This window comes from Pleuronectes platessa, chromosome 3 (assembly GCF_947347685.1).
Source record: "Pleuronectes platessa chromosome 3, fPlePla1.1, whole genome shotgun sequence".
In the NCBI taxonomy this organism is placed as follows: Eukaryota; Metazoa; Chordata; class Actinopteri; order Pleuronectiformes; family Pleuronectidae; genus Pleuronectes; species Pleuronectes platessa.
Window position 1 is genome coordinate 1,946,836 of NC_070628.1, and position 27,913 is coordinate 1,974,748.

The 27,913-nt window shown below is 45.8% G+C and overlaps 3 protein-coding genes across 6 annotated transcripts in view; 1 reads left to right on the forward strand and 2 right to left on the reverse strand.

Moving 5' to 3' along the window:
• LOC128429870 (NLR family CARD domain-containing protein 3-like) overlaps window positions 1–27,913 on the reverse strand; it is a 33,554-nt gene that overhangs the window by 4,144 nt on the left and 1,497 nt on the right. Inside the window, exons 1-6 of one of the 4 annotated variants that reach the window (XM_053415739.1) lie at window positions 5,604–6,016; window positions 4,570–4,755; window positions 4,350–4,469; window positions 3,696–3,898; window positions 1,601–3,467; window positions 989–1,015 (exon numbers count right to left, since the gene is read on the reverse strand). In XM_053415739.1, coding sequence (XP_053271714.1) covers window positions 989–1,015; window positions 1,601–3,467; window positions 3,696–3,898; window positions 4,350–4,469; window positions 4,570–4,613 — 2,261 coding nt within the window. In that variant the 5' untranslated portion in view covers window positions 4,614–4,755; window positions 5,604–6,016. Of the gene's footprint in view, window positions 1–988; window positions 1,016–1,600; window positions 3,468–3,683; window positions 3,899–4,349; window positions 4,470–4,569; window positions 4,756–5,603; window positions 6,017–27,913 lie in introns of those variants that run through there. The other 3 variants (XM_053415724.1, XM_053415748.1, XM_053415733.1) reach the window with 3 other exon arrangements.
• On the forward strand, window positions 7,228–12,257 carry LOC128437489 (WAS/WASL-interacting protein family member 2). The gene is made up of 4 exons (XM_053419667.1): window positions 7,228–7,290; window positions 7,636–7,888; window positions 9,779–9,880; window positions 10,098–12,257. The coding sequence occupies exons 1-4, from the start codon at window positions 7,228–7,230 to the stop codon at window positions 10,139–10,141; spliced, it is 462 nt and encodes a 153-aa protein (XP_053275642.1). The 3' UTR covers window positions 10,142–12,257.
• LOC128429915 (NLR family CARD domain-containing protein 3-like) lies at window positions 13,569–27,773 on the reverse strand. Its single transcript, XM_053415805.1, has 9 exons — window positions 27,643–27,773; window positions 22,915–23,101; window positions 22,695–22,814; window positions 22,032–22,234; window positions 17,346–19,146; window positions 16,300–16,473; window positions 15,854–15,871; window positions 15,591–15,764; window positions 13,569–14,418 (listed from the first exon to the last, which is right to left on the reverse strand). The coding sequence occupies exons 2-9, from the start codon at window positions 22,956–22,958 to the stop codon at window positions 14,382–14,384; spliced, it is 2,571 nt and encodes an 856-aa protein (XP_053271780.1). The 5' UTR covers window positions 22,959–23,101; window positions 27,643–27,773; the 3' UTR covers window positions 13,569–14,381.

A 27,913-nucleotide genomic window follows, 5' to 3' on the forward strand; every position in this document is an offset into this window, starting at 1 on the left:
TGTGTGTCTTTGTGTTTGTGTGTGTGTGTGTGTGTGTGTCTGTGTGTGTGTTTGTCTGTGTGTGTGGTTCCAGATAGCGCACCGTAGCCCCGCCCCCTGTCCCGCGCACTCGCTCAGGGAGACACAGTGATATCAGAGCTCGTTCGGGTGGAGCAGCCGCTCAGTGACTGACTGCTCTTTATCAGTGGAAACAGTTTCTCTGGTCTCAGCTGATCAGAGATCAGCGCCGCAGCTTCTTGATCAGAGCAGAAGCTGCAGTTTTTTCTACCGAGCTTCAGTTTCTGTGTTCGCCTCCAGGCTTACCTATTATTGGTAACCTAACTGTTACGGTTCATTGTTTCTGAAATAAGAGGCCTGACTGCTATGTTCACAGCAAACTTGAAAAAAAGAAAATATTAAGCCATGGTTTAACTGCACTATAGGCTGAGTCCTTGTTAACCTGAAATGTGCACTTTATAATTTTATTTTGTAACGCCCTGTTTGGCAATGTTGTTTTTCAATAAAATAAAACATTTGCATAAAGCAAGCCAATCCACTTTTCCATGTTGATAGAGCATTAAAACCCCCCAAAAATATGGAGAAAAAATAAATGAAGGGACATTTAGAATAGATAAAAATTTGCGATTAATCGCGATTAATTTTTAGTTAACTATGACATAATTGCGATTAATCGTGATTAAATATTTTAATAGTTTGACAGCACTAATATATATATGTATATATATATATACATATATACAATAACCTCCCTTGGACCCCACATGGTCGTATGTGTGAACCCCCAAACTCCAGCACAGTGATCACATTGGATTTCACTCTCCACATCTGATCTAGTTATTCTCATATGTACATGAGAACAATGATAATGTATATGTACATAATAATAATAACTTTATTACACACACACACACACACTGACACACACAGACACACAGACACAGACACACACACGTGCAACTGTGCGTGATTGAACATGTTCTGGACTCACAGATCGTCGATGTCAGTCAGTCCAATTCTGAGAGAGAGAGAGAGAAATTTATAAAAGATCATAACTTTTGATATTTTTTAAGTTTTGAAAGAAAAACACAAGGACTGATAATACAAATCACACTTCTTGAAGTAATTAATTTTCATAATTAATAAAAGAATAATCAGAGAGCGTTTGACCTGCGTCCTGATGGCTTTACATAACTATTTAATATTTAATGTGCAAAACTCACATGGGTATTTCCTCAAAATGAGAAAGCTGAAGTTACATAATTAAACTAATTGATGACGGTTATAGATTTAAATATTTGAAGTTATTTTACTAAGTCTTAATCAAATATAGTTTATAAGTATCATAAACATAACACATTTATAAAAATTTAAATTATTCATATTCTCAGAACATAACAAAAATGCACAAAATTGTATTTCTAATGATCATTATTGAAAACTTTCATATCTGGAGCTTATCACGTCCCGACCCTGCATCAGACCCTCCTCCATAATACACACACTCACACACCTACACACACACACACACACACACTGAGTGTATTTGAAGAACGACTCATCTCCACTGATTGAACATGTTATTGATCATGTCTGGACTCACCGAGCCTTCCTGCAGTTCCTCACAGCTGGGATCAGTCTCCGTCGACCCTGGACTGATGTGTTGAACTTCTCCAGGTCCAACTCATCCAGAACCTCCTCTGACATCTGCAGCATGTAGGCCAGAGCTGAGCAGTGGATCTCAGAGAGTTCCTCCTCTGATCTGTTCTCTGACGTCAGGAACTGTTTCATCTGCTGATGAACTGAGTGGTCGTTCATCTCAGTCAGACAGTGGAAGATGTTGATGCTTCTGTCAGGAGAAATGTCATCACTCTTCATCTCCTTCAGGTTGTTGATGACTCTCTGGATGATCTCTGGATTGTTCTCTGTCCAACCCAGCAGGCCTCCTAAGACTCTCTGGTTGGACTCCAGACTGAGGCCGTGAAGGAAGCGAACAAACAGGTCCAGATGACCATTTGTACTGGAGAGGGATTTCTTCATGGTTCTCTTCAGGAGGTCATCCAGGGAGAAGGTTCTGTCTGTGTTCTTACATGGTCCCAAGAAGAGGGATATATTCATGGTTCTCTTCAGGGAGAAGATACTGTCTGTGTCTCCATATGTTCCCAAGAAGTTGTTGAGTTCTTCTGTGTTCCTCTCGGTGTAACAGTGGAACATGTAGACTGCAGCCAGAAACTCCTGAACGCTCAGATGAACAAAGCAGTAGACTGATTTCTGGAAGATCACACACTCTCTTCTGAAGATCTCAGTACAAACTCCTGAGTACACCGAGGCCTCTGTGACATTAAGACCACACCGCTCCAGGTCTTCTTGGTAGAACATGATGTTTCCTTCCTCCAGATGTTTAAGTGCCAGCCTCCCCAGCTTCAGGAGAACGTCCCTGTCAGCCTCCATCAGCTGCTGTGGACTCGTCTCATGTCCCTCACCGTACTTGTTGTTCTTCCTCTTTGTCTGAACCAGCAGGAAGTGTGAGTACAGGTCAGTCAGGGTCTTGGGCAGCTCTCCTCTCTGGTCTGTGGTCAACATGTGCTCCAGAACTGTAGCAGTGATCCAGCAGAAGACTGGGATTTGACACATGATGTGGAGGCTCCTGGACGTCTTGATGTGTGAGATGATTCTGCTGCACAGCTCTTCATCACTGAACCTCCTCCTGAAGTACTCCTCCTTCTGGGCCTCAGTGAAGCCTCGTACTTCTGTGACCCTGTCAACACATGCAGGAGGGATCTGATTGGCCGCTGCAGGTCTGGAGGTTATCCAGACGAGAGCCGAGGGAAGCAGATTCCCCCGGATGAGGTTTGTCAGCAGCACGTTGACTGATGACCTCTGTGTGACCTCAGACACAAGCTCCCTGTGGTTGAAGTCCAGAGAAGGTCTGCTTTCATCCAGGCCGTCAAAGATGAACAAAGGTTTACAGACAGCGAGCGTCTCTGCAGTGAGCTTCTGTAACTCTGGATGGAAAACATGGAGCAGCGTGAGAAGACTGTGCTGCTGGTCCTTCACCAGGTTCAGCTCCCTGAACGAAAGCACAGCCAGCAGACCCACATCCTGGTTCTCTAAACCCTCTGCCCAGTCCAGAGTGAACTTCTGCACCGAGAAGGTTTTTCCAACGCCAGCGACTCCGTTGGTCAGGACGACTCTGATGCTGCTCTGCTGGTCAGTGGAGGCTTTAAAGATGTCGTGGACCTTGATGGGAGTGTCCTGGAGGATCTTCTTCTTGGAAGCCGTCTCAAGCTGCCTCACCTCATGTTGAGTATTAACCTCTTCACTCTGTCCCTCTGTGATGTGGAGCTCAGTGTAGATCCTGTTGAGGAGGGTTCTACTTCCTGTTTCATCACTTCCTTCAGTCACATGTTCACATCTCCTCCTCACACTGAGCTTATGTTCATCTACAACCTCCTGCAGACCATGATCTGCTGAAAGACAAGAAACAATGTGAGAGACAGAGAATCTGAGAATCTGCTGATTGTTTTCATCAGAAACAGAAAAACTACAGAAAATAAAAGCTTTTTAACTTTGTGCTTTTCTAACGATGTTAAATGTTGATGCTGTATGAAGGAACAAAATAAAACCACATGTGCTGTTGTCAGAAGTGAAGACATCAGCAGACACATGTACAGTGCTGCTCTGACCGGCTGTCTGACCTCCAGCTCCTGTTCTGGATCTTTGTCCACACTGGGGACAGGAGGAGTCTCCTGAAGAACCAGACTGGTCCCAGTATGAGGTGATGCACTGTCTGCAGAACCAGTGTCCACAGCTGGTGGAGACTGGATCCTTCAGGACGTCCTGACACGAAGCACAGCAGGACGACTGCTCCTCCTCAGAAACATGACTCCTCTTCCTCTCCCTGTGAAGACATGTCCTGATAACTCACATGTCACAGTCACAGGTTGTCATCACTTCTGTCAAGGAGGTTTTGTTTTCACCCAATATGTTTGTGTGTTGGTTGGTTCGTTAGTGGGATTATAAAAAACGACAGATTACCAGTAAACTTGGTGGAAGGTTGTGGTCTGTGAACCAGATTGTGGGGGGGGGGGATCCTCTTTCACAGACATGTTCAGAGGACTGATGTTTACCAGTGTGTGGAATTTGGTGCAGATCCAAATCCAAATGAGTCTCTAGTGGATTTCAAAGTGGTTTCATAAGGAGCGTGTTGGTTCTTGGTGGAGGTCTGAGCTCTTTGAGTGATTCTGAGAGATTAGTCACCAACTTCAATGAAGCTGTGTCCTAATGCAGGGGCCACACTAGAGGAAACTAGATCCTCTTCAGACCAGGTCCCAGTAGAAACAGTCTCTTACTCTGTGTGTGAGGGTCCAGGTTCATTACTGAAGAGTAGAGGAAGATCCATGGACATGTCACTCTTCAGAGACACACAGCTGGACCCTGGAGACTCTGCTCTCAGTCTGTGGTCCTGACCTCTGCAAACACAAACATGTTTTTATTCAGAACTCATCATTCACTGGTTCATTCTCTGAGGATTCAGTTTGGAGCTTCACATGTTTGTAGCAGGTCTCTTACTTTGTGGTTGAGGGTCCAACTTGCTCTGAAGTGTCCTCGTCCATGTTGCACCGGCTGCGGCTCAGTTGTGGTTCAGGCCACGCTGCTCTTCTAGATATTCAAGGTCTGGTCTATTTCCTCTGGTTCTGCGCTCAGTTTACAGCAGAACACAGTGAAATGATCTTTCTCACCAGTTTCAATGTTTATCTGTTGAAAACGTCACAAACACAAATATTTGCAACATTTCCTGTAGCCGACCCTGCATAGATGCAGGGCTTCATAGTTTGTAGTACTGGTATTTATTTGAGTACACAGGACTTCTTATAAACAAGGAAATTGTTGCGGGTGGAAATCAAAGGAGAGGAGTCGTCGTTCTCAAGTTGAAATTAAGCAAGTTTATTCAGAGGTCACAGGTCAGGAAAACGCGGTGTCCAGCAATTGAACATGCATGGGTCTCTAGTTCTATGCAGAAGGCTGCGCAGGAAGAAAGACGCTTAAACAGAGTGCGCACATAGATTATATATTGATATATTGGGCGTGACAGGGGTTCTTCTTGGATTGGTCGAAACTAGATGGAGGCTGCTGCATCTAGACGGGACAGTGCCTCATCCTCTTGGAATGACGCGTGATGAAGATGTCGTACGTGCTCTCCGTTGTCGTGGTTACCAGAGGTGATAATGTTTCTGTGTCAGTGCAGCTGCGTCAGTGTGCTGTCTGGGAGAGATTGTGGGCCAAGGTCTCCCCATTATCTGCTGTTGGTGTTGTACTTTGTGTGTGTGTGAATTGAAACAGGGAGCTGGGATGTGTGATATAAAGTGTTGACTGTGCATCAACAGAATGTAATAAAAAGGTATAAGGAATATATGTGGTATATCAATATGTGTATGTGTTATGTATTTGGTGTATGTCAATATGTGTATGTGTTATGTATGTGGTGTATATCAATAAAATACAGTGATCACATCAGAAACCTCAGGAAGGAAAAGAGTCTCTCTCTCTCTCTCTTTTTCTCACTCTCTCTTGACGTACTACGGTAAGGGAATTGCGTCACTTACTGTTTTCCTGTCCCAGCAAGGACACACACACACACACACACACACACACACACACACACACACAGACACACACACACACACACACACACACACACAGACACACACACACACACACACACACAGGTGACTTTAACGTATGATTGTGAAAACACGTTGTGTTATTAAACACTTGATGAACAGATGAAGATAAAAAGTGAAGCTGTGAGTTAACTCTGTTAATTAGTCCTTTGAAGTCTCTTTCATCCAGACCTGCTGTTCACATCTGTCTCTGGATCCAGTGAAAAACACTGACAGTGAAATAATATGAATGAATAATATAAATGTTGCTGAACACTCACCAGCCTCAGACTTCACGTCTCCTCCGTCTGCTCCTTGAAGTGAGAACGAGTCTGAACACTTTCACTTTCACTGGAGGCTCCTCCCCCTCTCTGCAGTTACTGGAAATCACATGACTCTGGGTGTGTCTGTGTGTTTGTGTGTGTGTCTGTGTTTCAATCCGCTCTGCAGTTACTGGAAATCACATGACTCTGGGTGTGTGTGTATATAAATACACTCATTATCATTATTGTTATAAACTGTAACATCATGTGAACACGATGAAGACGTGTTTCCTTGAGATCGGTCTGATCCGTCAATAGTTTGTTAAAATGTGGACAACTCCAGGACCAGAGAGAGAGAGAGAGAGAGAGAGAGAGAGAGAGAGAGAGAGAATCTGCTGAATCATCATTCACTTTCACCTCTAACTAGCAGCAGCACTAAACAGAGATTATCTAACTGAAGAGGATTTAAATAAAACCATATTTGACTTCAGTTGATGATGAGTCATGAAACAACTGGAGCTCATCCAGCGATCAGGTGACTCGTGGACAGGAAGAAGAGCTCATGTAGGAGCAGCAGATCTGGGGCCAGTCTTCAGGAGGTGGAGGAGAGAGACCTGGTGACAGCTTCTTTCTTTAATGAGATGTGATGATGTTAATAAAACACCTTCAGGTTCCTGTGAGAAACAGACCAACACAACTTTGTGTTTGATTCTCTAGATTCTCAGATTCAGAATGTCTGCTGTTCTTAGAGGTGGTAGTGACATCACAATGTTTACTGCTGGTAACTCTTTAAAATGTATTAGATATAAACCTCTCAAGTGTTTTCATTGTAAAGGTCACCTTAGTGCACTTTATCTGCTCAGTCAATCTGTTCTGGAGGACAGATCATCTGCATTTATTATAGTCTGTGCATATTTATCTGTCAGAAGCCTTAAGTTATAAGGATAAGGGATCTCCATCTGTATTTGTTTATTGTTTGTGTTATTGTGTGTATTTGTTTATTTATATCTGAATGTTCTAACTGGGGGGAAGTGACGTCAGGGGGTTGTTCTGTGTGAACCTGGAGTTTGGGGGAAGTGTTGATGTGTGTGATTTGTTTAAAGTTGAGTGGTTGTGTTCACTTTCCAGACTTTGTTTGTGTGCACCCGTCCAGGTGCTGTGTGTGTATAATTAGGTTCATTAAAAATACAGATTAATAATTGCAACGTTCTGGCTTAATTTCGTTATGATATATATTATTTCATGTGAGGTGGGGCCAGAGGACAAGGTTATCGGTCCTATGAAGTATTATTGTTTATTGTAAGATGTTCAGGCGGCGGCCCCGAACACAGAGTGACAGATCCACGTGTTCCTTCAGAAGAGCGGAGGTAACGTCCCCTCACATTCTAAACAAAGTGAACTGTTACAACGTGACCTGATGTTTAAATTCAGAAGCCACAGTTTATGTGATTGAACAGTTTATTTGTTTAACACAACTACCCAGTATGATTAAACTGGACTGAGTTAATTTCCCATTGACGACTGGACTGGTTGTTGCACATTAATGGACAAGACTCTGTTCACTTCACTGCTCATTGTCCCACTGGTCTCTGGTGAGTTTATTAATTCATGTTCACACTGCGTCTGTCCTGAGAGGCTTCAGCTCTGTGTGAGGAAAGAAGGAACATCAGTGTGTGTGTGTGTGTGTGTGTGTGTGTGTGTTGTCCACGCAGCTCCCCAGGTTCCTCCTTCCGGATCTCGTAACGGAGGTCGGGACGCTCCTCCTCCACCCCCCCCCGTACCGTGTCAACAGCTCTGCGATCTCAGAGTCCCTCAACCGAGTGGGAAAACCTCCTCCTCCCTCCTCCTCCTCCTCCTCCTCCATCTCGTCCTCCACCTCCTCCCGCACCCCGGCCGGACCTCCTCCACCTCCACCGCCCATCAGGAACGGCCACTCCAACTTCTCCTCTTCCAAGTCCATCATAGGTGAGTGGGGACAGAGCAGCATGGTCTTATTCCTTCTGCTTCTCCATGGTTTCTCTTCACAGACACAGAAGAGTTTAGATTCTCCCGTCGTCCTCGTCTCTGTTTGATCCTCGAGTCTCAGGATTTGTTGACGTGTTGATGTTGAGGACGCGTCAGACGACAGTGATGAATGGCCGTCGATCCTCGTCCATCCTGCTACAGGCCATGCAAATGAGCCGTGTCAGTTTCCTGTTGCACTGGAACAACTCAGGAGGAAGGAAACGTTCATAGATGCACAGTTGTGGGTTCTTCCCAAAGTGAAGTCAAAGTTTTACTGGAAAACTAAACGTCTGTGTTCCTGCTGTTACAATACGCGACGGGTGGACCCCAGAGCGGAGGCAAAACACAGAGCACTGAGGTGGTGCGTTCAATGGTGTTTATTTAACGTGGGACAAGGTGGATAGACGGGGTGCTGATGGCTCCGGGAGTTCTTCAGCAGGAATGGGGAAGCAGGTGAGCAGGATGACGGGGTAACTGGAGGACAGGAGAACAGACAAGAGGATTAACGGGGAGAATAACCACAGGAGGATATGACTATGAGCCGAGAACGAGAAACTACCACTGTAGTGACAAGGACGAACTGGCGATGACTCCGTGCTCAGCCAGGGCAGATATAGGGAGCAGTTGATGAGTGCAGGTGCGCCTGGTGAGCCGGGTCATCTAGTGAGACGAGCAGCACCTGCGGGAAAAAGGAGAGGAGAGAGGAGGAGGGGCACAGAGAACTGTGACACCTGCTCCTCACATCGTCCACTCGGGATCTCCTCAGTTTATTATGAGTCTGAGTGGACAGGGACTGAGATGTCCACTGGGACAACGAGGACATTGAGACATGAGCAGGAACCAATGTGTCCTGTCCTGACTCCTGCATGCCGCTCCTGCAGGCTCCTCCTGCATGCTCCTCCTGCAAGCTCCTCCTGCAAGCTCCTCCTGCCTGCTCCTCCTGCCTCCTCCTCCCTCCACCTCCTCCTCCTGCCTGCTCCTCCTGCCTCCTCCTCCCTCCACCTCCTCCTGCATGCTCCTTCCTCCTCCTCCTCCTCCTTCATGCTCCTCCTTCATGCTCCTTCCTCCTCCTCCTCCTTCATGCTCCTCCTTCATGCTCCTCCTGCGTGCTTCTCCTGCATGCTCCTCCTGCATGCGCCTCCTACATGCTGCTCCTGCATGCTCCTCCTGCATACTCCTCCTGCCTGCTCCTCCTGCATGCTCCTCCTGCATGCTCCTCCTGCGTGCTGCTCCTGCATGCTCCTCCTGCATGCTCATCCTGCATGCTCCTCCTGCATGCTCCTCCTGCGTGCTGCTCCTGCATGCTGCTCCTGCATACTCCTCCTGCCTGCTCCTCCTGCCTGCTCATCCTGCATACTCCTCCTGCCTGCTCCTCCTGCATGCTCCTCCTGCATGCTCCTCCTGCATCCTCCTCCTGCAAGCTCCTCCTGCATGCTCCTCCAGCCTCCTCCTCCAACAAGCTCCTCCTCCCGCCTCCTCCTCCTGCATGCTCCTCCTGCCTGCTCCTCCTGGACTCCACCCCTCAGTGGAATGTGCTGGAGGGTTTTGATGACTCAGAGATTCTCCTGCTGCTTCATCATGTCTGAAAACCATCTCCCTCTTTCTCTCAGAACACCCCCCCCCCCCCCCCCACGTCCCGTTTCCCTTTTTGTCTTCAAGTTATGATTCAGTGTTAGTTTGCACTGACGTAAAAGTAACCTTTATAAATATAGAATAAATAGCACAAAGTCATGTGAGGAGAGAGAGAGAAGCAGTTGAACACAACAGTTGTCGAGCTGAGCGGAGTTTCAAGTGGTAACACAAATTAAAATGATCGACCTCTTCTTAAAAATCCTCCTTCTCTTCCCTCAGATGATTTTGAATCCAAGTTCAACTTCCACCCGATGGAAGAGCTTCCACCTCCGGAGGAGTACAGGCCCTTCAACAAGGTCTACCCCAGCAGAAACAACAAGGGTACGGCTGCAGCAGCATCATAGTCAGTGGAGACCTGGTGGAGCAGAAAGTACTCACATATACATATATATATATTTATATATAAATACAACATATCTGATCTTTAGCTTCCATCAGTCAGGTGAATCTGTACAATGTGTTTTCAGATGAGTTTGTAGTTTGGATGCAGATCTTTACCAGCTCCGACCTTGAGTAACCTCTGTCTCTCTGCCCTCAGGCATGATGAGAGGAGCCCCTCCAGCGCCGCCGGTCGGGAGGTGAACGGGCCTCAGCTCAGGACTTGAACTCTCAGTCAGCCGACTCGGTGGACGGTCAGGAGGGAGTGGTGAAGACGCACTCCAATCACAAACACGCTCGACACTAAACACACACACTAAACACACACATTCACTAACATCAAACCAGCAGCCAGAAGCACAGTGGCCAAAAGAGTGAACACTACCACAGCACGCAGGTGGGACACGACTCGGAGTCACTTTCTCACTTTGCACGAGAGAATCACAAACACTCGGAGACGAGAAGCCGTCTCCAGCCTCACGACTGAGACACCTGGACTTCCTGCTGACCGGAAGCAGAAGCCTCTGTTCCACACCACAGATCAGGACCCAACTCCCAACGCTTCCACTCTGTGCATTCCACCTTTTTAAAATGCATATTCATGATGACAATGCTGATTTTCATAACTCTGAATAACATCTTTTGTTTTGTTTATTTAATTGTTTTTCTGGTGTCAGAATTAATTTGCGAGGGAGAGAAAGAAAGAATCAACGCTACGAATGGAAACTGAGTTTTCAGCAGATGAATCCCACTGAGGTGTTGAAGCAGAACTGATGAGGGGCTGGTTGATGCTTTTATTTTGGAGGGGGGGGGGTTGTCTGAGTCATTCCAGCTGTGCAGGTGAGGCTGCGTTTAGATCCTCTCGTGTCAGAGGCCAAAAGCAGGTGAAGTCAGGTGAGCTGCAGAGAGAGGAATGTCTCCACACTGGTTTTCTATAGAAAGATCATTTCTTCTGGATCGTGGACGAGATGAATCACGGGAACATTCAGCCTCACTGCTGGTTCACTGTCACGTTCAGATCGGGTCGGTTTCCTGCTTCTCTTCTTCCTCATCTCTCCTTCATCTGGGGACGTTTTTATTTCCATCTTCACTCGATGTTGCACAGGAGCTGATCTGCTCCACTGAGACACTGTGCACGAGGCTCATTCATGCACGTGACACATCAGGATCCCGTTCACATTGATGTGAAACAGGAGGAAGCTGATGTGTGCGACCAGCTGTCGTTCACGTAGCCAGCGTCTCTCTCTGGGTCCGAGGCTGAATTGTTCTTTGCTCTTCTGGACCGTGTCTTGATGATATTTAGCTGCAGAGTTGTGGAGGAGCTGATCAGGGATCAGTTATCACTTTCTGTGGATTTCCTCTTCCAGGGAAGTCCGTGTTAGATCTCCACTCTGTTCAGAATCCCCAGTTGGACCTTGCTGCTGGTGGCCAGTGGGAGAAGCACGACGTGGCCACAGGAGGCGCTGTTGGGAAGTTGCTCTGCAGTTTGTACAGATTGGAGCTGGGAGCAGCGAACCAGAAACAAGAGGAACACTTCAGGGCCAGATGTTTGAAGAACATGGAGCTTCTTCACTACACTTTGCTTTTAGCTTGACTTTAAAACACTAATGACATATTCAAAGAGACCAAGCAGGAGAAGTGACCACGAAGAAGAGCTTGTTCAGGGCCGACTCTCCGTTCTCAGCCATGTGGCGCCCCCTGCTGGTCTTTGCCTTACACACATCTGTTGTCTCTCTCCGCGGTACCAGTGCTTTTATTCAGATTTATTTTGTCTTAGGGGGAAGATGATGACGTCAGAGTAAATAAGAAACGAGTCTATTTGAAAAGGCAATAAATATTGTGTATTTACATAATGGAATATGTTAATCATAGTTGTTGATCTATTTTGATGTTGTAAAAAGGTTGTAATATAGGAAAGAGAGATGGTGAAGAGGTGAACATTGAGCAGACTCTCTGGATGTGTGACCTCATGAGGGTGAAGGAGCTGAACGGACGTGTGACACTTTGTCAACAAGAATAAACTTTGGGGATCATGTTTCTTTACAAACAACAACATCCAGCAGGCGGGTGAACGAGGGAACCTGGTGGCTGATGGACACGAGAAACACAAAGGACAAATGAAAGTCCACTTCCTGTCCAGCGTGTGCGTTCACCTTGACCCACAGGTGAGGCGTCACGCTGGTCTCCTCAGGTTCTCACCTTGTCTCTACTCTAACAAGAAGAAACCAACCTGTGGTCATTTCATGTTAACCAACCCTTGTTTTTATCATTTGAAATAAATTCAAATAAATGTCTTCCTGTCGGGGAAAAGGGAACCTGATGCTGCGTCTGTTTTTATTCTGCTGGATTCCTCTGGACTGAATCTGTGTCACCTGGAGCAGAACAATCCAGAATCAGCACTTTGAAGATGTTGTTCCAGACGTGTGAGGTGGTCTGCCCCCTCCAAATGGTTTCTCCCACATTAGGAACAGTTGAAGCAGATTAAACAGTTTCTACATGTTCAGAGGAGACAGGGACAAAGTTAATGGGAATAATGTCAAACTAAATACAATGAAAAATGTGTCTCAATTAGAAAGATGAGAAATTTCAATAACATTGAATTTGTATAGCGACAAATCCTAATAAACATAATCTCAAGGCTCTTTACTTAAAAGGTCAAGACTTAAACAAATTATAGAGAAACACATTGAAAACAAACTCCTCATTAACTGAGAGAATCAGACTCAGTGGTGACGTCTGCCTGCAGGTGGCGCAAGAGCTGCACATGAACATGAAAACAAGGAGAATAGAATAAAGAAGAAACGAGAGACAGAAGTTCTCTGTTCTACAGATTTTATAATAAGACCAGTGATCCTGGTGTAATGAGATAAAAACATGTGAATCAGTGTCTGTATCTTTACTGATGCAACGTTCAGCAGGTTCTTGTGTTCAGGTGTTCTGACAGCATCAGGGACTATAAATGGATCTATATGTATATACTGTATATACAAAAGCCACTAAATATTATAATAAATATTGATATGTTAAAGGGTGGATACCTCCTCTTACTCCTAAAGGGGACACAAATATATATTTACCTGCAAACAAAGATAAATAACTTAAGGGTTGTTTCAGTATCATTGAAGAACTTAATGAATGAAATAACAATTGTAATGATTATACCAGTGTTCCTTCAAGTGTTGTCCTCTATATAAGCACCATAGTAGAGGAGCAACACCCATAAACTAACCATAAAGCCTCATCAAAGAATCAGATCTGTAATGTTCTGCTGTCTGAGAACAGGACAAGAATTCAAAAAAGATTTTATCAGAAATTACTGAGTTTTCAACATTGAATTGTTCAATATATAAAAACTCTGTCCCAGTACATGTCCCCTGATCGTTCATAAACAGCTCTGAGGACACATTGGGACTCACAGGGTTAATAACACCAACACCTTCCGCTGTCTGCTGCGTCGATGGGCCGGTCCGACTCAGCAGAGGACCCCCCCCCCCCCCCACGGAGAGGGACAGGGTGGTTGTTTCCATTAAGTCAAACTGGTGATTTTGTTCTTGTACCTGCACCAAGGACGAGATGTTTCCACCAGTTTGTTTGAAGAGGAAAGAAAAGCTGAGTCATGATTCCAGTGAAGTCGGTGGAAGGATGTTTATTGAGCATTAAAGCAGAGACAAGTAGAAACAGAACTTTTCTCTCTGAGATGTTTTTCTTCTCGTTACATCTGGTTTGTCACAGAGGAAATGATCCATGTGTTTGACTCATAGACTGAATATAAAGGCTTTGACTGGGATGTGCTGCTGTTATACTGCAGCGCCACCTGTGGGTCAAAAGTAGAAAAGCCACCACCGCTCTGCACCTGATGCAGAAATGAAAACGTCCCATTTTTAAGTCCAGAGTTTTGATCTTTTGTGTCAAAGACAAAACTCTGATTTTAAACTCAAAGTGATTTCAATGTGTTGAACTTTGTGTTGAACTAAATCAATTTGTGACGTGAATCCAGGAACTTTAAGATCATAAACAAACATATACACAGAATGTGGTTCTACACACATGGAGACATACTGAGGGACAAAGGTGGACAATAATAAAGACAAACTTAAACACACTCTATGTGACTCTTTATAGAGGGTTTATATATTCTGCTTGTGTTGTGTCATTTCTATAAACACATTCTTCATGTGAATAAACACAATGGGGGCAGGAAGGTTGCTGGTTTGAATCCGGTTCAGATGGGGTCTTCCTGTGTGGAGTCTGCATGTTCTCCCCGTGTTTTCTCCAGGTGCTCCGGCTTCATCTCACAAACACATGCAGATTAGGGGTTGTGTAGATTGGAGACTACACACAAGCTGCTGCTGCTTCAGCCTCTGGATCCTCAGGACACAGCTCAGCCTCCGTCCACACACACTGTCCTCTTCACACTGTCCTCTTCACACTGTCCTCTTCACTCTCACCTCCAGTCAGTCCACTCAGACTCCCCCTCCCACCTGTTGAGAGAAGAAGACATCAGTGTCACAGAGACTCACTTCATCAGCTGTGAGTCAGTGATGCAGCTCATCCAGTAGAAAGAGCAGCAGGGACTTCAGTCCTGTTCAGAGGTGGAGCAGCTTCCTCTCTGCTTCATGTTCACGTGTTGGAATGAACACGCTAAGAGCTCAGTGTGTGTCCTCTGCATGTCAAAGTGCAGAGTGGACACCTGAGAGGTGGATTTACTGCTGTTACAGGTGAAGCCATGTTTCACTGTGTGTTGATGAACATCTGCTTCTGACAAACTGGGACCAGAGGAGACAGATGGACCTCAGCAGAGGTTCTGCTCTGTATAAAGAGCTCCTGGTTACCATGTCATGAGGAGAGGCTTCAGTCCCACTGATCTCAGAGCTGTGACAAAGATCCACCTGATCAGTTCTTCACTGATGAAGTGAGAGGACAAACTGTCTTAGATCAGATGAAGACGACACCGTCTCTGTCCCTCGTGTGAGGCTGTCAGCTGTGGTCCAGCTTGTGTAAGTAACAGCGCCCCCTGGTGGCATCTGGTCAAAATATATTACGTGACCACGACATAATAACGTGTGAACGGGATAAATAACTCGAGGCCACGAGATCTGAATCTGTTGTTTATCAACAAGACGAGAGGAAGACAAGAAGACACACACTGTCTCACTGTCTCTGAGGACACACTCTGTGGTGGAAACCTCTGACATCACTACTCAATATAAACACATATACCTGTCTCCAGGAAGCTGACTGAGGTCCTCTGGTGTTTTGGGGACAGGATGAGTCTGGAGACATTGAGATGTTCTGGGTGAGTTAGAGATCAACTGAACCAACCAGACGTTGATTTAAACTTCCCTTATCCGTCCCTTTAAGGAGAGTGTGCACCACACAACAGTGTAGAGTCACTGTGGTCAGTGGGCGGAGCTTCTATACTGGTTGATCTCCAACTTAACCTGGAGCAGGTTAGCCGTTCATCAAAAGTTCCCATGGTGATTTACCTCGTTAAGAAGTGGACGAGCTTCGTAGAACTGAAAAAACTAAACCTGAAGTGAACCTGATGACCACAAATCCTGCTTGGTAGCACAGACCCTGGATCTGTGATACTGACTGTGTTTAGTAACATACTGATGAAAGCAGCGTGGACTGACTCCAACCATCTACTGACCTCAGAGTCTCCAGTCGACAGGTTGGACTCTGCTGTAGATCAAGAAGCTCCTTCACTCCTGAGACCTTCAGGTTGTTGTGTCTCAGATCTAGTTCTCTCAGATGAGAGGGGTTTGACCTCAGAGCTGAAGCCAGAGAAGAACAGCTGATCTCTGACAGACTGCAGCACCTCAACCTGGATAAAGAAATATGAATATTAGAATGTGTCCTCCTGTTGTTGTGGATCATCATCATGTCAACACAGACTCTCAACATGCTGCTGACCTCAGTCCAGTCTGTGACCTGAAGATAAATATCAGATCAGTCATGTTGGACCATTGTTTCATTCATCAGCTTCTTCTCTGTGTGTTGGTCACTGAGCAGGTTTGTGTAATTAAACACTGTTTAAAGTAGGGATGGCTCCTGATGTCACTTCCTGTTTGTTTCTATACTTATCAACTGTCCAACGTGTTTCAATCAGAATGTGTCTTATTTTGAAAACCTGAGGAGGACGAGTGCTCGGCCTCAGTCCACATGTTATTTACTGACACTTTCTTAGTGATCAGGAGCAGGTGAGTGCAGGTGAATGGAGTTGATGAGGTGGACGTGACTGACAGGCTGGGTGAGTGACAGATGACTGAGGGACAGTGAGCAGAGCAGAACTGAGACAATTTAAATAAATAATGACCCAATAAGAAAGAAAGTATGAAAGTGAAGAAGGATTTAAGGACCTCAGAGTCTCCAGTCGACAGTTTGGACTCTCCAGTCCAGAACACAGCAGCTTCACTCCTGAATCCAGCAGAATGCTTCCACTCAGATCCAGTTCTCTCAGATGTGAGGGGTCTGACTTCAGAGCTGAGGCCACGACTTCACAGTGAGTCACTGAGAGTTCACAACCACTGAGTCTGTAATTAAAGAAAATATCAAATCTGTGAGAATTAAATCAGAAAACACAACATTCATACAAAACGTGATCATGTGACCCTCACCCTGGTAAATCCCCTCTTTGTTAATAACTCCTCTGACACACACACACACATACACACATACTGACACACACACACTGACACACACTGAAACACACACACACAAACACACAAACACATACACACACTGACACATACACAAACACACACACACACACACTCACACACACACACACACACACACTGACACACACACACACACTCACACACACACACTCAAACACACACACTCACACACCATGGTAAATCCCCTCTTTGTTAAAAACTCCTCTGACACACACACACACATACACACACACACACATACACACGCACACATACTGACACACACACACTGACACACACTGACACACTGAAACACATTGACACACACTCACACACACACACACACTGACACACAAACACTCACACACACTGACATGCACAAACACACAAACAAACACACTCACACTCACACACACTCACACACACTGACACACACACACGCACACACACACACACACACAGACACAAACACAGACACACACACAAACACACACACACTGACACACACGCACACTCACACACACTGACACACACACACACACACACACACACACACACACAGACACAAACACAGACACACACACAAACACACACACACAAACACACACGCACTCTCACACACACTGACACACACACAATGACACACATACACACACACACACACACACACACACACACACTGAGTGTATTTGAAGAACGACTCATCTCCACTGATTGAACATGTTATTGATCATGTCTGGACTCACCGAGCCTTCCTGCAGTTCCTCACAGCTGGGATCAGTCTCCATCGACCCTGGTGTGATGTGTTGAACTTCTTCAGGTTCAACTCATCCAGAACCTCCTCTGACATCTGCAGCATGTAGGCCAGAGCTGAGCAATGGATCTCAGAGAGTTTCTCCTCTGATCTGTTCTCTGACGACAGGAACTGTTTCATCTGCTGATGAACTGAGTGGTCGTTCATCTCAGTCAGACAGTGGAAGATGTTGATGCTTCTGTCAGGAGAAATGTTATAACTATTCATCTCCTTCAGGTTGTTGATGACTCTCTGGATGATCTCTGGATTGTTCTCTGTCCGACCCAGCAGGCCTCCTAAGACTCTCTGGTTGGACTCCAGACTGAGGCCGTGAAGGAAGCGAACAAACAGGTCCAGATGACCATTTGTACTGGTGAGGGATTTCTTCATGGTTCTCTTCAGGAGGTCATCCAGGGAGAAGGTACTGTCTGCCTCCCCATATGTTCCCAAGAAGTTCTTGAGTTCTTCTGTGTTCCTCTCGGTGTAACAGTGGAACATGTAGACTGCAGCCAGAAACTCCTGAACGCTCAGATGAACAAAGCAGTAGACTGATTTCTGGAAGATCACACACTCTCTTCTGAAGATCTCAGTACAAACTCCTGAGTACACCGAGGCCTCTGTGACATTAAGACCACACCGCTCCAGGTCTTCTTGGTAGAACATGATGTTTCCTTCCTCCAGATGTTTAAGTGCCAGCCTCCCCAGCTTCAGCAGAACGTCCCTGTCAGCCTCCGTCAGCTGCTGTGGACTCGTCTCATGTCCCTCACCGTACTTGTTGTTCTTCCTCTTTGTCTGAACCAGCAGGAAGTGTGAGTACAGGTCAGTCAGGGTCTTGGGCAGCTCTCCTCTCTGGTCTGTGGTCAACATGTGCTCCAGAACTGTAGCACTGATCCAGCAGAAGACTGGGATTTGACACATGATGTGGAGGCTCCTGGACGTCTTGATGTGTGAGATGATTCTGCTGCACAGCTCTTCATCACTGAATCTCCTCCTGAAGTACTCCTCCTTCTGGGCCTCAGTGAAGCCTCGTACTTCTGTGACCCTGTCAACACATGCAGGAGGGATCTGATTGGCCGCCGCAGGTCTGGAGGTTATCCAGACGAGAGCCGAGGGAAGCAGATTCCCCCGGATGAGGTTTGTCAGCAGCACGTTGACTGATGACCTCTGTGTGACCTCAGACACAAGCTCCCTGTGGTTGAAGTCCAGAGAAGGTCTGCTTTCATCCAGGCCGTCAAAGATGAACAAAGGTTTACAGACAGCGAGCGTCTCTGCCGTGAGCTTCTGTAACGCTGGATGGAAAACATGGAGCAGCGTGAGAAGACTGTGCTGCTGGTCCTTCACCAGGTTCAGCTCCCTGAACGAAAGCACAGCCAGCAGACCCACATCCTGGTTCTCTAAACCCTCTGCCCAGTCCAGAGTGAACTTCTGCACCGAGAAGGTTTTTCCAACACCAGCGACGCCGTTGGTCAGGACGACTCTGATGCTGCTCTGCTGGTCAGTGGAGGCTTTAAAGATGTCGTGGACCTTGATGGGAGTGTCGTGGAGGATCTTCTTCTTGGAAGCCGTCTCAAGCTGCCTCACCTCATGTTGAGTATTAACCTCTTCACTCTGTCCCTCTGTGATGTGGAGCTCAGTGTAGATCCTGTTGAGGAGGGTTCTACTTCCTGTTTCATCACTTCCTTCAGTCACATGTTCACATCTCCTCCTCACACTGAGCTTATGTTCATCTGAAACCTCCTGCAGACCACGATCTGCTGAAAGACAAGAAACAATGCAGTGTTAATTTCATTGACGAAAACTATGACGAAAAATATTCGTGAAGACGAGACGAAAATGTTGGTGGTTGACTAAGTCACAATAATTGTTTTTAAACATCATCGTATCAGGCCGTCATGAAGTATCAGGAGCGGTTGAGTGAGTGTGTGTGTCTGTGTGTGTGTGTGTGTATGTGTGTGTGTGTGTGTGTGTGTGTGTGTGTGTGTGTGTGTGTGTGTGTGTGTGTGTGTGTGTGCGCCCCAGATAGCGCACCCGCCCCGAGGCTCCGCTCACTCGCTCAGAGACACAAGATCAGAGCTCGTTCTTACAGTTTTTTACGATTGCATAAACACTAAATTCAAAAGTTTTACACAATTATCCAACCTTACACTCAAGTAGCAGAACATGGGCCCAGATCTGCACCACTATAAGCACAATGTCAGCTTCACACTTTTTGCAAAACAATACACACAGTGATCTGCAAAACACTAAACACACTTGTATACATTAAACACAGAAGGATATCAAGATGTCACTTCCTTGCAATTCCTAAGCACTGCCTGTCAAATGACCACCCTATGAGCCAATTGGTTAAACACAGCCATCAGGTGTTCAAACACATGATAGCTTAATTGTAGACACACCAATCAGGTTTAAGCACTTTAAAAATGCAGCAGCTGAGTTCACCTGTTTTCAACCAAAATGGAGCTTGTGCTCAAAAAAGAAGAAGAGTGAGGGTGAGAGGGGGAATCCACGGAAGAGGAGAAGGCTGCGGCTGTGGCATTAGTAATGATGTTGTGTGTGATGTTGCATACTGCACACACAACTTTCATAATGTAAATGTACTGTATTCCAGACCTATGCTGAACTACACAATATTGTCTTTCACTGTATTTCTGAGAGTTTTACAGATGGATGAGGAAATCGCATGAATTCATTTACATAGATGAGGCAGAGTTCATAAAACAAAATCAAGAAGGAGAGGCAGAAATATCATTGTCCACGGGGCTATAATCCATGTCCCAGGGCAACGTGGGCCCTTACAACACACCTCACATTCTCAAATGTTTGGACCGATTACACAACATCGTCACAGCAGTAAATCACAGGCACCAGATGCAATCCATTGTCATCTGGGACAATGGGTCATTCCACCGCTCTGCTCTGGTCCAGAACTGGTTTCAACACCATCCACAGTTTACAGTACCATACCTTCCACCACACTCTCCGTCTCTAAACCAAATCAAAGAGTTTTTCTCTGCATGGCGGTGGAGGGTTTACGATCTCCAGCCCCAGGCTCAGGTACCCCTCATTGAAACTCTACTGGATACAGAATGTTCTGCTTGTCTGATATTTGTCGAGCTTACAGTGTTATGCACACTCCTGTAGTAGAATGACAACTGGGACATGTTTTGTTGTGATTCTCCATGTTGACATGTTGACTGATTTGGGGATATGGGGAGAAATAAATTCAATTTTCATGAGTCTGCAGCATTGGTCTTGTGTAGTGTTTGGTGAATTTATTGTATATTTGCACTTTCTCAGAGTACTTCACTTACAGTAGTCTAATCACTGAGAACTGGAATTGCTAAAAGTGTTTAAGGTTAGCAACAGCAGTGTGTAACTGGCTCAAAGAGAATTAAGTAATATGAAGCGTGTGTGTTTCATATGGTAAAAAAATATGGTTTTGATAAATAAGTGTATAGTTTTTACAAGAGTGTTTAGTTTTGCAAAGGATCTGAGGTGTTCTGCTGATTGTGTTTAGTGTTTGAAACACCGGGCCCTGTTTTGAAAATCGTGTTTAAGCAATCGAAAAAAACTGTAAGAGTGGAAACAGTGAAAACACAGAGTTTCTCTGGTCTCAGCTGATCAGAGATCAGCGCAGCAGCTTCTTCATCAGAGCAGAAGCTGCAGGTGGTTTGTACCGAGCTTCAGTTTCTGTGTTCGCCTCCAGTCTGACCTGCTCTCACTTTCTGTTTTCACATATACAACTAAATATATATTTTTAAGCTATTAGGCTGCAGCTATATGTTTTTATTTATTTCAAAATAGGGTACTTCTTATTTCATACATTTCCCACAAATATGGGGAGGACTCAAATAGCCCTAAAAAGTTCTATGTTTAATTTATTTCAAAGTAGGCCGACACTTGCCTGTGTATTTTCTTCTCTTCATAAGTGTTCTGTGTTTTCCTTTGTTGTAACAGGTACAAATAGCAATAAAATGTCAAGAGTTTTCTTTATTGTCGTTCTATAATTTCGTAAATGCAACAAACTATAGTTTAGTATAGTATAACTTTATATTAAACTTTATTAGCTTTGTTATCAAATATGTTTTGCGGCTCCAGATGCATTTTATTTGGGGGAAGAGGGGGTAAAATGGCTCTTTTTGAAAGTAAAGGTTGCCGACCCCTGCTATAGACCTATGCTGGTAGGGATATCTAATGGACAATCTAAGTACTGCAAGCTGGACTATTATGCAGTTCTAGACACAACACAGGGTCCCTGGGCCTGAAGAGGGGAGCCAAGGAGTTTAATGTGGCTATAAAATGTGACTAAAACTAGACTAAAACTAAGAAGGATAAAAATGACTAAATGTGACTAAAACTAATATGCATTTTCATCAAAAGACTAAGACTAAATCAAAAATAGCTGCCAAAATTAACACTGAAACAATGTCAGTGACGGAGAATCTGAGAATCTGCTGATTGTTTTCATCAGATACAGAAAAACTACAGAAAATAAAAGCTTTTTAACTTTCTGCTTTTCTAACGATGTTAAATGTTGATGCTGTTTGAAGGAACAAAATAAAACCACATGTGCTGTTGTCAGAAGTGAAGACATCAGCAGACACATGTACAGTGCTGCTCTGACCGGCTGTCTGACCTCCAGCTCCTGTTCTGGATCTTTGTCCACACTGGGGACAGGAGGAGTCTCCTGAAGAACCAGACTGGTCCCAGTATGAGGTGATGCACTGTCTGCAGAACCAGTGTCCACAGCTGGTGGAGACTGGATCCTTCAGGACGTCCTGACACGAAGCACAGCAGGACGACTGCTCCTCCTCAGAAACATGACTCCTCTTCCTCTCCCTGTGAAGACATGTCCTGATAACTCACATGTCACAGTCACAGGTTGTCATCACTTCTGTCAAGGAGGTTTTGTTTTCACCCAGTATGTTTGTGTGTTGGTTGGTTCGTTAGTGGGATTATAAAAAACTACAGATTACCAGTAAACTTGGTGGAAGGTTGTGGTCAGTTAACCAGATCGGGGGGGGGGGGGGGGGGGGGGTTCCTCTTTCACAGACATGTTCAGAGGACTGATGTTTACCAGTGTGTGGAATTTGGTGCAGATCCAAATCCAAATGAGTCTCTAGTGGATTTCAAAGTGGTTTCATAAGGAGCGTGTTGGTTCTTGGTGGAGGTCTGAGCTCTTTGAGTGATTCTGAGAGATTAGTCACCAACTTCAATGAAGCTGTGTCCTAATGCAGGGGCCACACTAGAGGAAACTAGATCCTCTTCAGAGCAGGTCCCAGTAGAAACAGTCTCTTACTCTGTGTGTGAAGGTCCAGGTTCTTTACTGAAGAAAGGAGGTTCTCTCATGGACCGGTCACTCTTCAGAGACAGACAGCTGGACCCTGGAGACTCTGCTCTCAGTCTGTGGTCCTGACCTCTGCAAACACAAACATGTTTTTATTCAGAACACATCATTCACTGGTTCATTCTCTGAGGATTCAGTTTGGAGCTTCACATGTTTGTAGCAGGTCTCTTACTTTGTGGTTGAGGGTCCAACTTGCTCTGAAGTGTCCTCGTCCATGTTGCACCGGCTGCGGCTCAGTTGTGGTTCAGGCCACGCTGCTCTTCTAGATATTCAAGGTCTGGTCTATTTCCTTCTGGTTCTTTGCTCAGTTTACAGCAGAACACAGTGAAATGATCTTTCTCACCAGTTTCAATGTTTATCTGTTGAAAACGTCACAAACACAAATAATTGCAACACTTCCTTTGGCCTACCCATTTCAAAATAAAAGCACTCCAGCGTTTCTGTCGACTGAATCAATTAATTTCTTTTTAAATCGTTTTATTGTGAAAAAGATGCAAGGGGGGGGGGGGGGGGGGGGGGTGGTGGTGCTCCGAGGAGGAGTGTAGTCTGGCCGTGGGGGGGGTGGGGGTGGTCGGCAACAGCAGCGTGAAGTCCGCTGCAGGGATGAACAAGGCGGTTGTCATTTTTCTGGACAGTGTAGAGAAGGTGAACACGGTGGTGGCGAACGGGATTGAAGTGAACGATGCGTTCGTGTCTGTTCTGCCTCTCGCCACACCGGCGGTAAAAGTGACTCTGTCCAACGTCCCTCCGTTCATTAGAGATGAGACGTTGTTGAGAGAATTAGCGAGACACGGTAAGATCGTGTCTCAGGTTAAGAAAGTGTCCTCAGGATGCAAGTCCCCGCTGTTAAAACACGTGGTGTCCCACAGAAGACATCTCTTTATGATTCTTAATAACAGGACTGAGGATCTGAACCTGGTGTTCAAGATCAGAGTGGAGGAGTTTGATTATGTGATTTTTGTGTCTTCAAACAACACAAAGTGTTTCAGCTGTGGGAAAGAGGGACACCAAGCAAAAGGGTGTCCTCTTTAAACAGCTGACACTCAGGAACAACAGGAGGGGACAGGGGGGGTTCAGCAGGAGAGGCAGGTGAGTGAGGAGGGGACAGGGGGGGTTCAGCAGGAGTGTCAGGTGAGTGAGGAGGGACAGGAGGGGACAAGTGGAGTCCAACAGGAGGGTCAGGTGAATGAGGAAGGGACAGGGGAGATCCCGAAAGAGGGTCTGGTGAGTGAGGAGGGACAGAGGTGGTCCAACAGGCAGAGCAGGTGAGCGAGGAAAGACAAGAGGGGACAGAGGTGGTCCAACAGGCGGTTCAGGCAGGTGAGGGGGAACAGAAGGAGACAGGCCAAGTCAGTGATATTGACATGGAGAGAGACGAGGAGGTGCTCAAAGTTCCTCGTCTAAAAAGAAAGACCAGGAGCGACAGTGGAACCTCCAAAGCTAAGAAAGGGACAGTGAAGAAAGGAGGGAGAGGAGCAGCAGAGTCTGAGTCCGGCATGGAGACCGACTCTGCTGACAGTGAATCCTCCGACTTCAGGGCAGGAAGCCAGAAGAGCTCAAGAAGCTACAGTGCGGGGAAGATGAAAGTGTTTCTCCAGAGAACAAAAAACATGAAGGGTTTGAAGTTAGAGGATTACTTCTCTGATAAAGAGCAGTTTTCAAACTCTGCCCGGCTGCACATGAGCAGCAAAGGCAGAGGAGGTTTCACTGACCAGATATACAGACTCAAGAAAATTGTTCAGAGAATTAAACAACAGACAAACAATGATGATGATGATGATGATGAATAAAGTGCATCCTGATTATCAATCAGTCCTGTTTTTTTTGTGCTTTTCTTATATTTTTCAATATGAGTCTTTTAAACATAAGTTCGTTGAACATAAACGGAGCCAGAGATGCTGTGAAGAGGTCTCTGATGTTCCAGCAATTAAAGCTGAAAGGGATTGAAGTGATGTTCTTACAAGAAACACATAGTGACACTAATAATGAGAACCACTGGAAAAGAGAGTGGGAGGGGCAGGTGGTCCTTAGCCACCTAAGCACAACCAGTGGGGGGGCATCGTCTTCTCCAGGAGCTTCACACCAGAGTCTTTAGAAGTGGAGGAGGTGGTGGAGGGCAGACTCCCGGTGGTGAGGGCAAAGGTCGAGCAGTTTTATTTTGTTTTTATGAATGTGTATGCGCCGGTCTCAGGACCTGACAGAGTCTGTTTTTTAAAGGTTTTAGACATGGCGGTAAGCAAGGTTAAGATGGATGATTTTTTATTTTTAGGAGGAGATTTTAATTGTACAGAAGATGATGTTTTAGACAGGAACCACCTGGAGCCCCACAGAGCCTCACAGAGTGCACTGAGACAGCTGCTGCAGGCCCACGATCTGTGTGATGTGTGGAGAAGGATGAATGACAGTAAGAGACAGTACACATGGACTCATTGCAGAGGGGATCTCTTTTCCATGGCGAGGTTGGACCGGAACATAATTTTAGCATCTTCAGAAAGTGCAGTATACTCCCAGTTGGTTTTACGGATCACGCGCTGGTTGTGTGCAAAGTTTTTATTTCTAAGTTAAAGTCTAGAAGCGCCTACTGGCATTTTAACACATCTCTTTAATGTGATGCTCATTTTAAGGATGTTTTTAAGTTTTTTTGGAGCGGTTTTAAAGAAAGAAAGAATGATTTTATTTCTTTAAAGCTGTGGTGGGACTGTGGTAAGGTTGAGATAAAGCAGCTCTGCCAGCAGTATACCCTCAATGTTACAAGAGACATTCTTCTTTGGACTTGAAAAGAGGAACAGACAAAGCAGAATCATCCACACTCTGCGATCTCCTGAAGGGGAAGAACTCATTGAGAGCAAAGATATCCGGAAGAGAGCTGTGAGTTTTTATAAGGATTTGTACGAAACTGAATATACTGAGAACAATTCCCTGTTTGAATCCTTCTGTGGAGAGCTGCCCAAAGTCCCCCAAGACGCAAACGCTGGGTTGGACGGCCCCCTGTCGATGCAGGAACTCTACACGGCCCTGCAGAGCATGGCGGGGGGGAAGGCCCCGGGCATCGACGGCCTTCCAGTCGAGTTTTTTAAGGAGTTCTGGATCGAGATGGGGGAAGATCTTTTAACTGTTTTTAACGAGAGTTTTAGAGACTTGGTGCTGCCGATAAGCTTCAGGAGGGCAGTGATAACTCTCCTGCCAAAGAAAGGAGACCTTCAGGAGATCAAGAACTGGCTTTCGGTGTCGCTGCTGTGCACAGACTATAAGATCCTGTCCAAAGTGCTGGCAAACCGTCTGAGGGAGGTGATGGAGGAAGTGATACACCAGGACCAGACTTACTGTGTGCCTGGTAGGTCTATCCTGGACAATGTGTCCTTGATTCGTGATATTGTGGACTTCTCTAGTTCATTAGGCATAAAAACTGGTCTGATTTCTCTGGACCAGGAAAAGGCTTTTGACCGGGTTGAGCACCTGTACCTCTGGAAGACTCTGGAGAGGTTCGGCCTCAGCCCAGGTCTCAAAGCGATGATCAAGGTTTTGTATCAGGACATTGAGAGTGTAATGAAGATCAATGGAGGCCTGAGTGCACCTTTTAAAGTGCACAGGGGGGTGAGACAGGGCTGCTCGCTCTCAGGGATGTTATACACACTTTCTATTGAACCAATGCTAAAGAAGATAAGAGCTAAGATTGAAGGGTTGATTTGAAATGATTTTTAAAAAAGCCAAATTTTATCAGCATATTCAGACGACATCATAGTCTTTGTAAAAAATCAGGAGGACGTCCAAGAACTGGGGGAAATCGTCAGTGATTTTAAAACCATGTCAGCGGCTAGAGTGAACTGGGGAAAAAGTGAAGCGCTGGCAGTTGGAAGTTGGGAAGGGGGTCTACCCAGTCTCCCGGCGGGGTTAACGTGGAGGAGAGACGGTCTCAAGTACCTGGGGGTTTATGTCGGCAATGAGTCCATGGTTCAGAAGAACTGGGAGGGTGTGGCTGAGAAAATGCAAGGGAGGCTCAGCAAGTGGAAATGGCTGAAGCCACAGCTATCATACAGAGGCAGAACAATGATCATCAACAACCTGGTGGCTTCTGCTCTGTGGCATCGGCTGGCATGCCTGGAACCACCGAAAGGCTTAGTACAGAAATTACAAGCCATTTTAACAGACTTCTTTTGGGACAGGTTGCACTGGGTGCCACAGTGTGTGTTGTTTTTACCAACGGAGGAGTGGGGGGGGCAAGGGCTGGTGCACATCAAGAGCAGAATATCCACTTTTAGATTACAGTTTTTACAGAAGTATCTCGTAGGTCCACAGGATGTTGTTTGGAGACAAGTGATGAGCAGCATCCTGAGGGGGACAACTGGGCTGGTTTTAGACATGCCACTGTTCTTAATGGATTTTAAGCTTTTTAAACTGTATGGATTATCTACTTTTTATCAGTCACTTTTTAAGACATGGAGTCTTTTTAAATGGATAAGGCTGGAACCTACAAACTCTCTGCACTGGCTTTTAGAAGAGCCGCTGATCAATGGAGCCAGGCTGGATGTCCAGAGCAGCTCCACACCAGGCCTCACCAGCATGCTGTGCACCGCCGGAGCCGTGACCCTGAGGACTATCGTCAATGCAGCAGGTCCTGGACTAACAGACATCCCGGCGGTGGCATCCCTCATCGGGCAGAACTCCAGGCGTCAGGCAGAACGCATTCGGAATGAATGGATGAAAAGACTCACGGACGAGGAGGTGGAAAGGATTACTCTGATGGAATTGAAACCCCTGATGACAGCGACCCTTTTCCAGAGCTAGGTTTTAATCCAAATCTGGGTGGGCTCTCAGGACCTTTTTTAAATAAAACAGACTGGAAACAAATGGACCTGTACACAGCAAAAGGAAAAGCCATGTATGAATGCTGTGTTTTAACCTTGAACAGGAGCAAGCTGGATGTGAGGCCTGACACGGTGTGGAGGAGGAGACTGGATCTGGGCATCAATGACAAACCGGTGTGGAGGGTTTTATACAAACCACCTTTAAGAAAGAGGACTGGTGACCTGCAGTGGAGGATTTTACACGGAGCCATTGCGGTTAACGGTTTTATATCTATCCTCAACCCAACATTCATGTGCAATTGTCCTTTTTGTGGAGAGGCAGAGACAGTGTTGGGGAGACGTGGAGTAAGAAGGCCTTCATTTTAG

Coding starts and splice junctions, on each gene's coding strand:
- LOC128437489 (XM_053419667.1), top strand. CDS start 7,228: ATGTTCAGGCGGCGGCCCCGAACACAGAGTGACAGATCCACGTGTTCC. Junction 7,291..7,635: donor GTTCCTTCAGAAGAGCGGAG/GTAACGTCCCCT, acceptor TTGTCCACGCAG/CTCCCCAGGTTCCTCCTTCC. Junction 7,889..9,778: donor CTCTTCCAAGTCCATCATAG/GTGAGTGGGGAC, acceptor CTCTTCCCTCAG/ATGATTTTGAATCCAAGTTC.
- LOC128429915 (XM_053415805.1), bottom strand. CDS start 22,958: ATGGACGAGGACACTTCAGAGCAAGTTGGACCCTCAACCACAAA. Junction 22,815..22,914: donor GTTGGACCCTCAACCACAAA/GTAAGAGACCTG, acceptor TTGTGTTTGCAG/AGGTCAGGACCACAGACTGA. Junction 22,235..22,694: donor CCTGGACCTTCACACACAGA/GTAAGAGACTGT, acceptor ATGTCTTCACAG/GGAGAGGAAGAGGAGTCATG.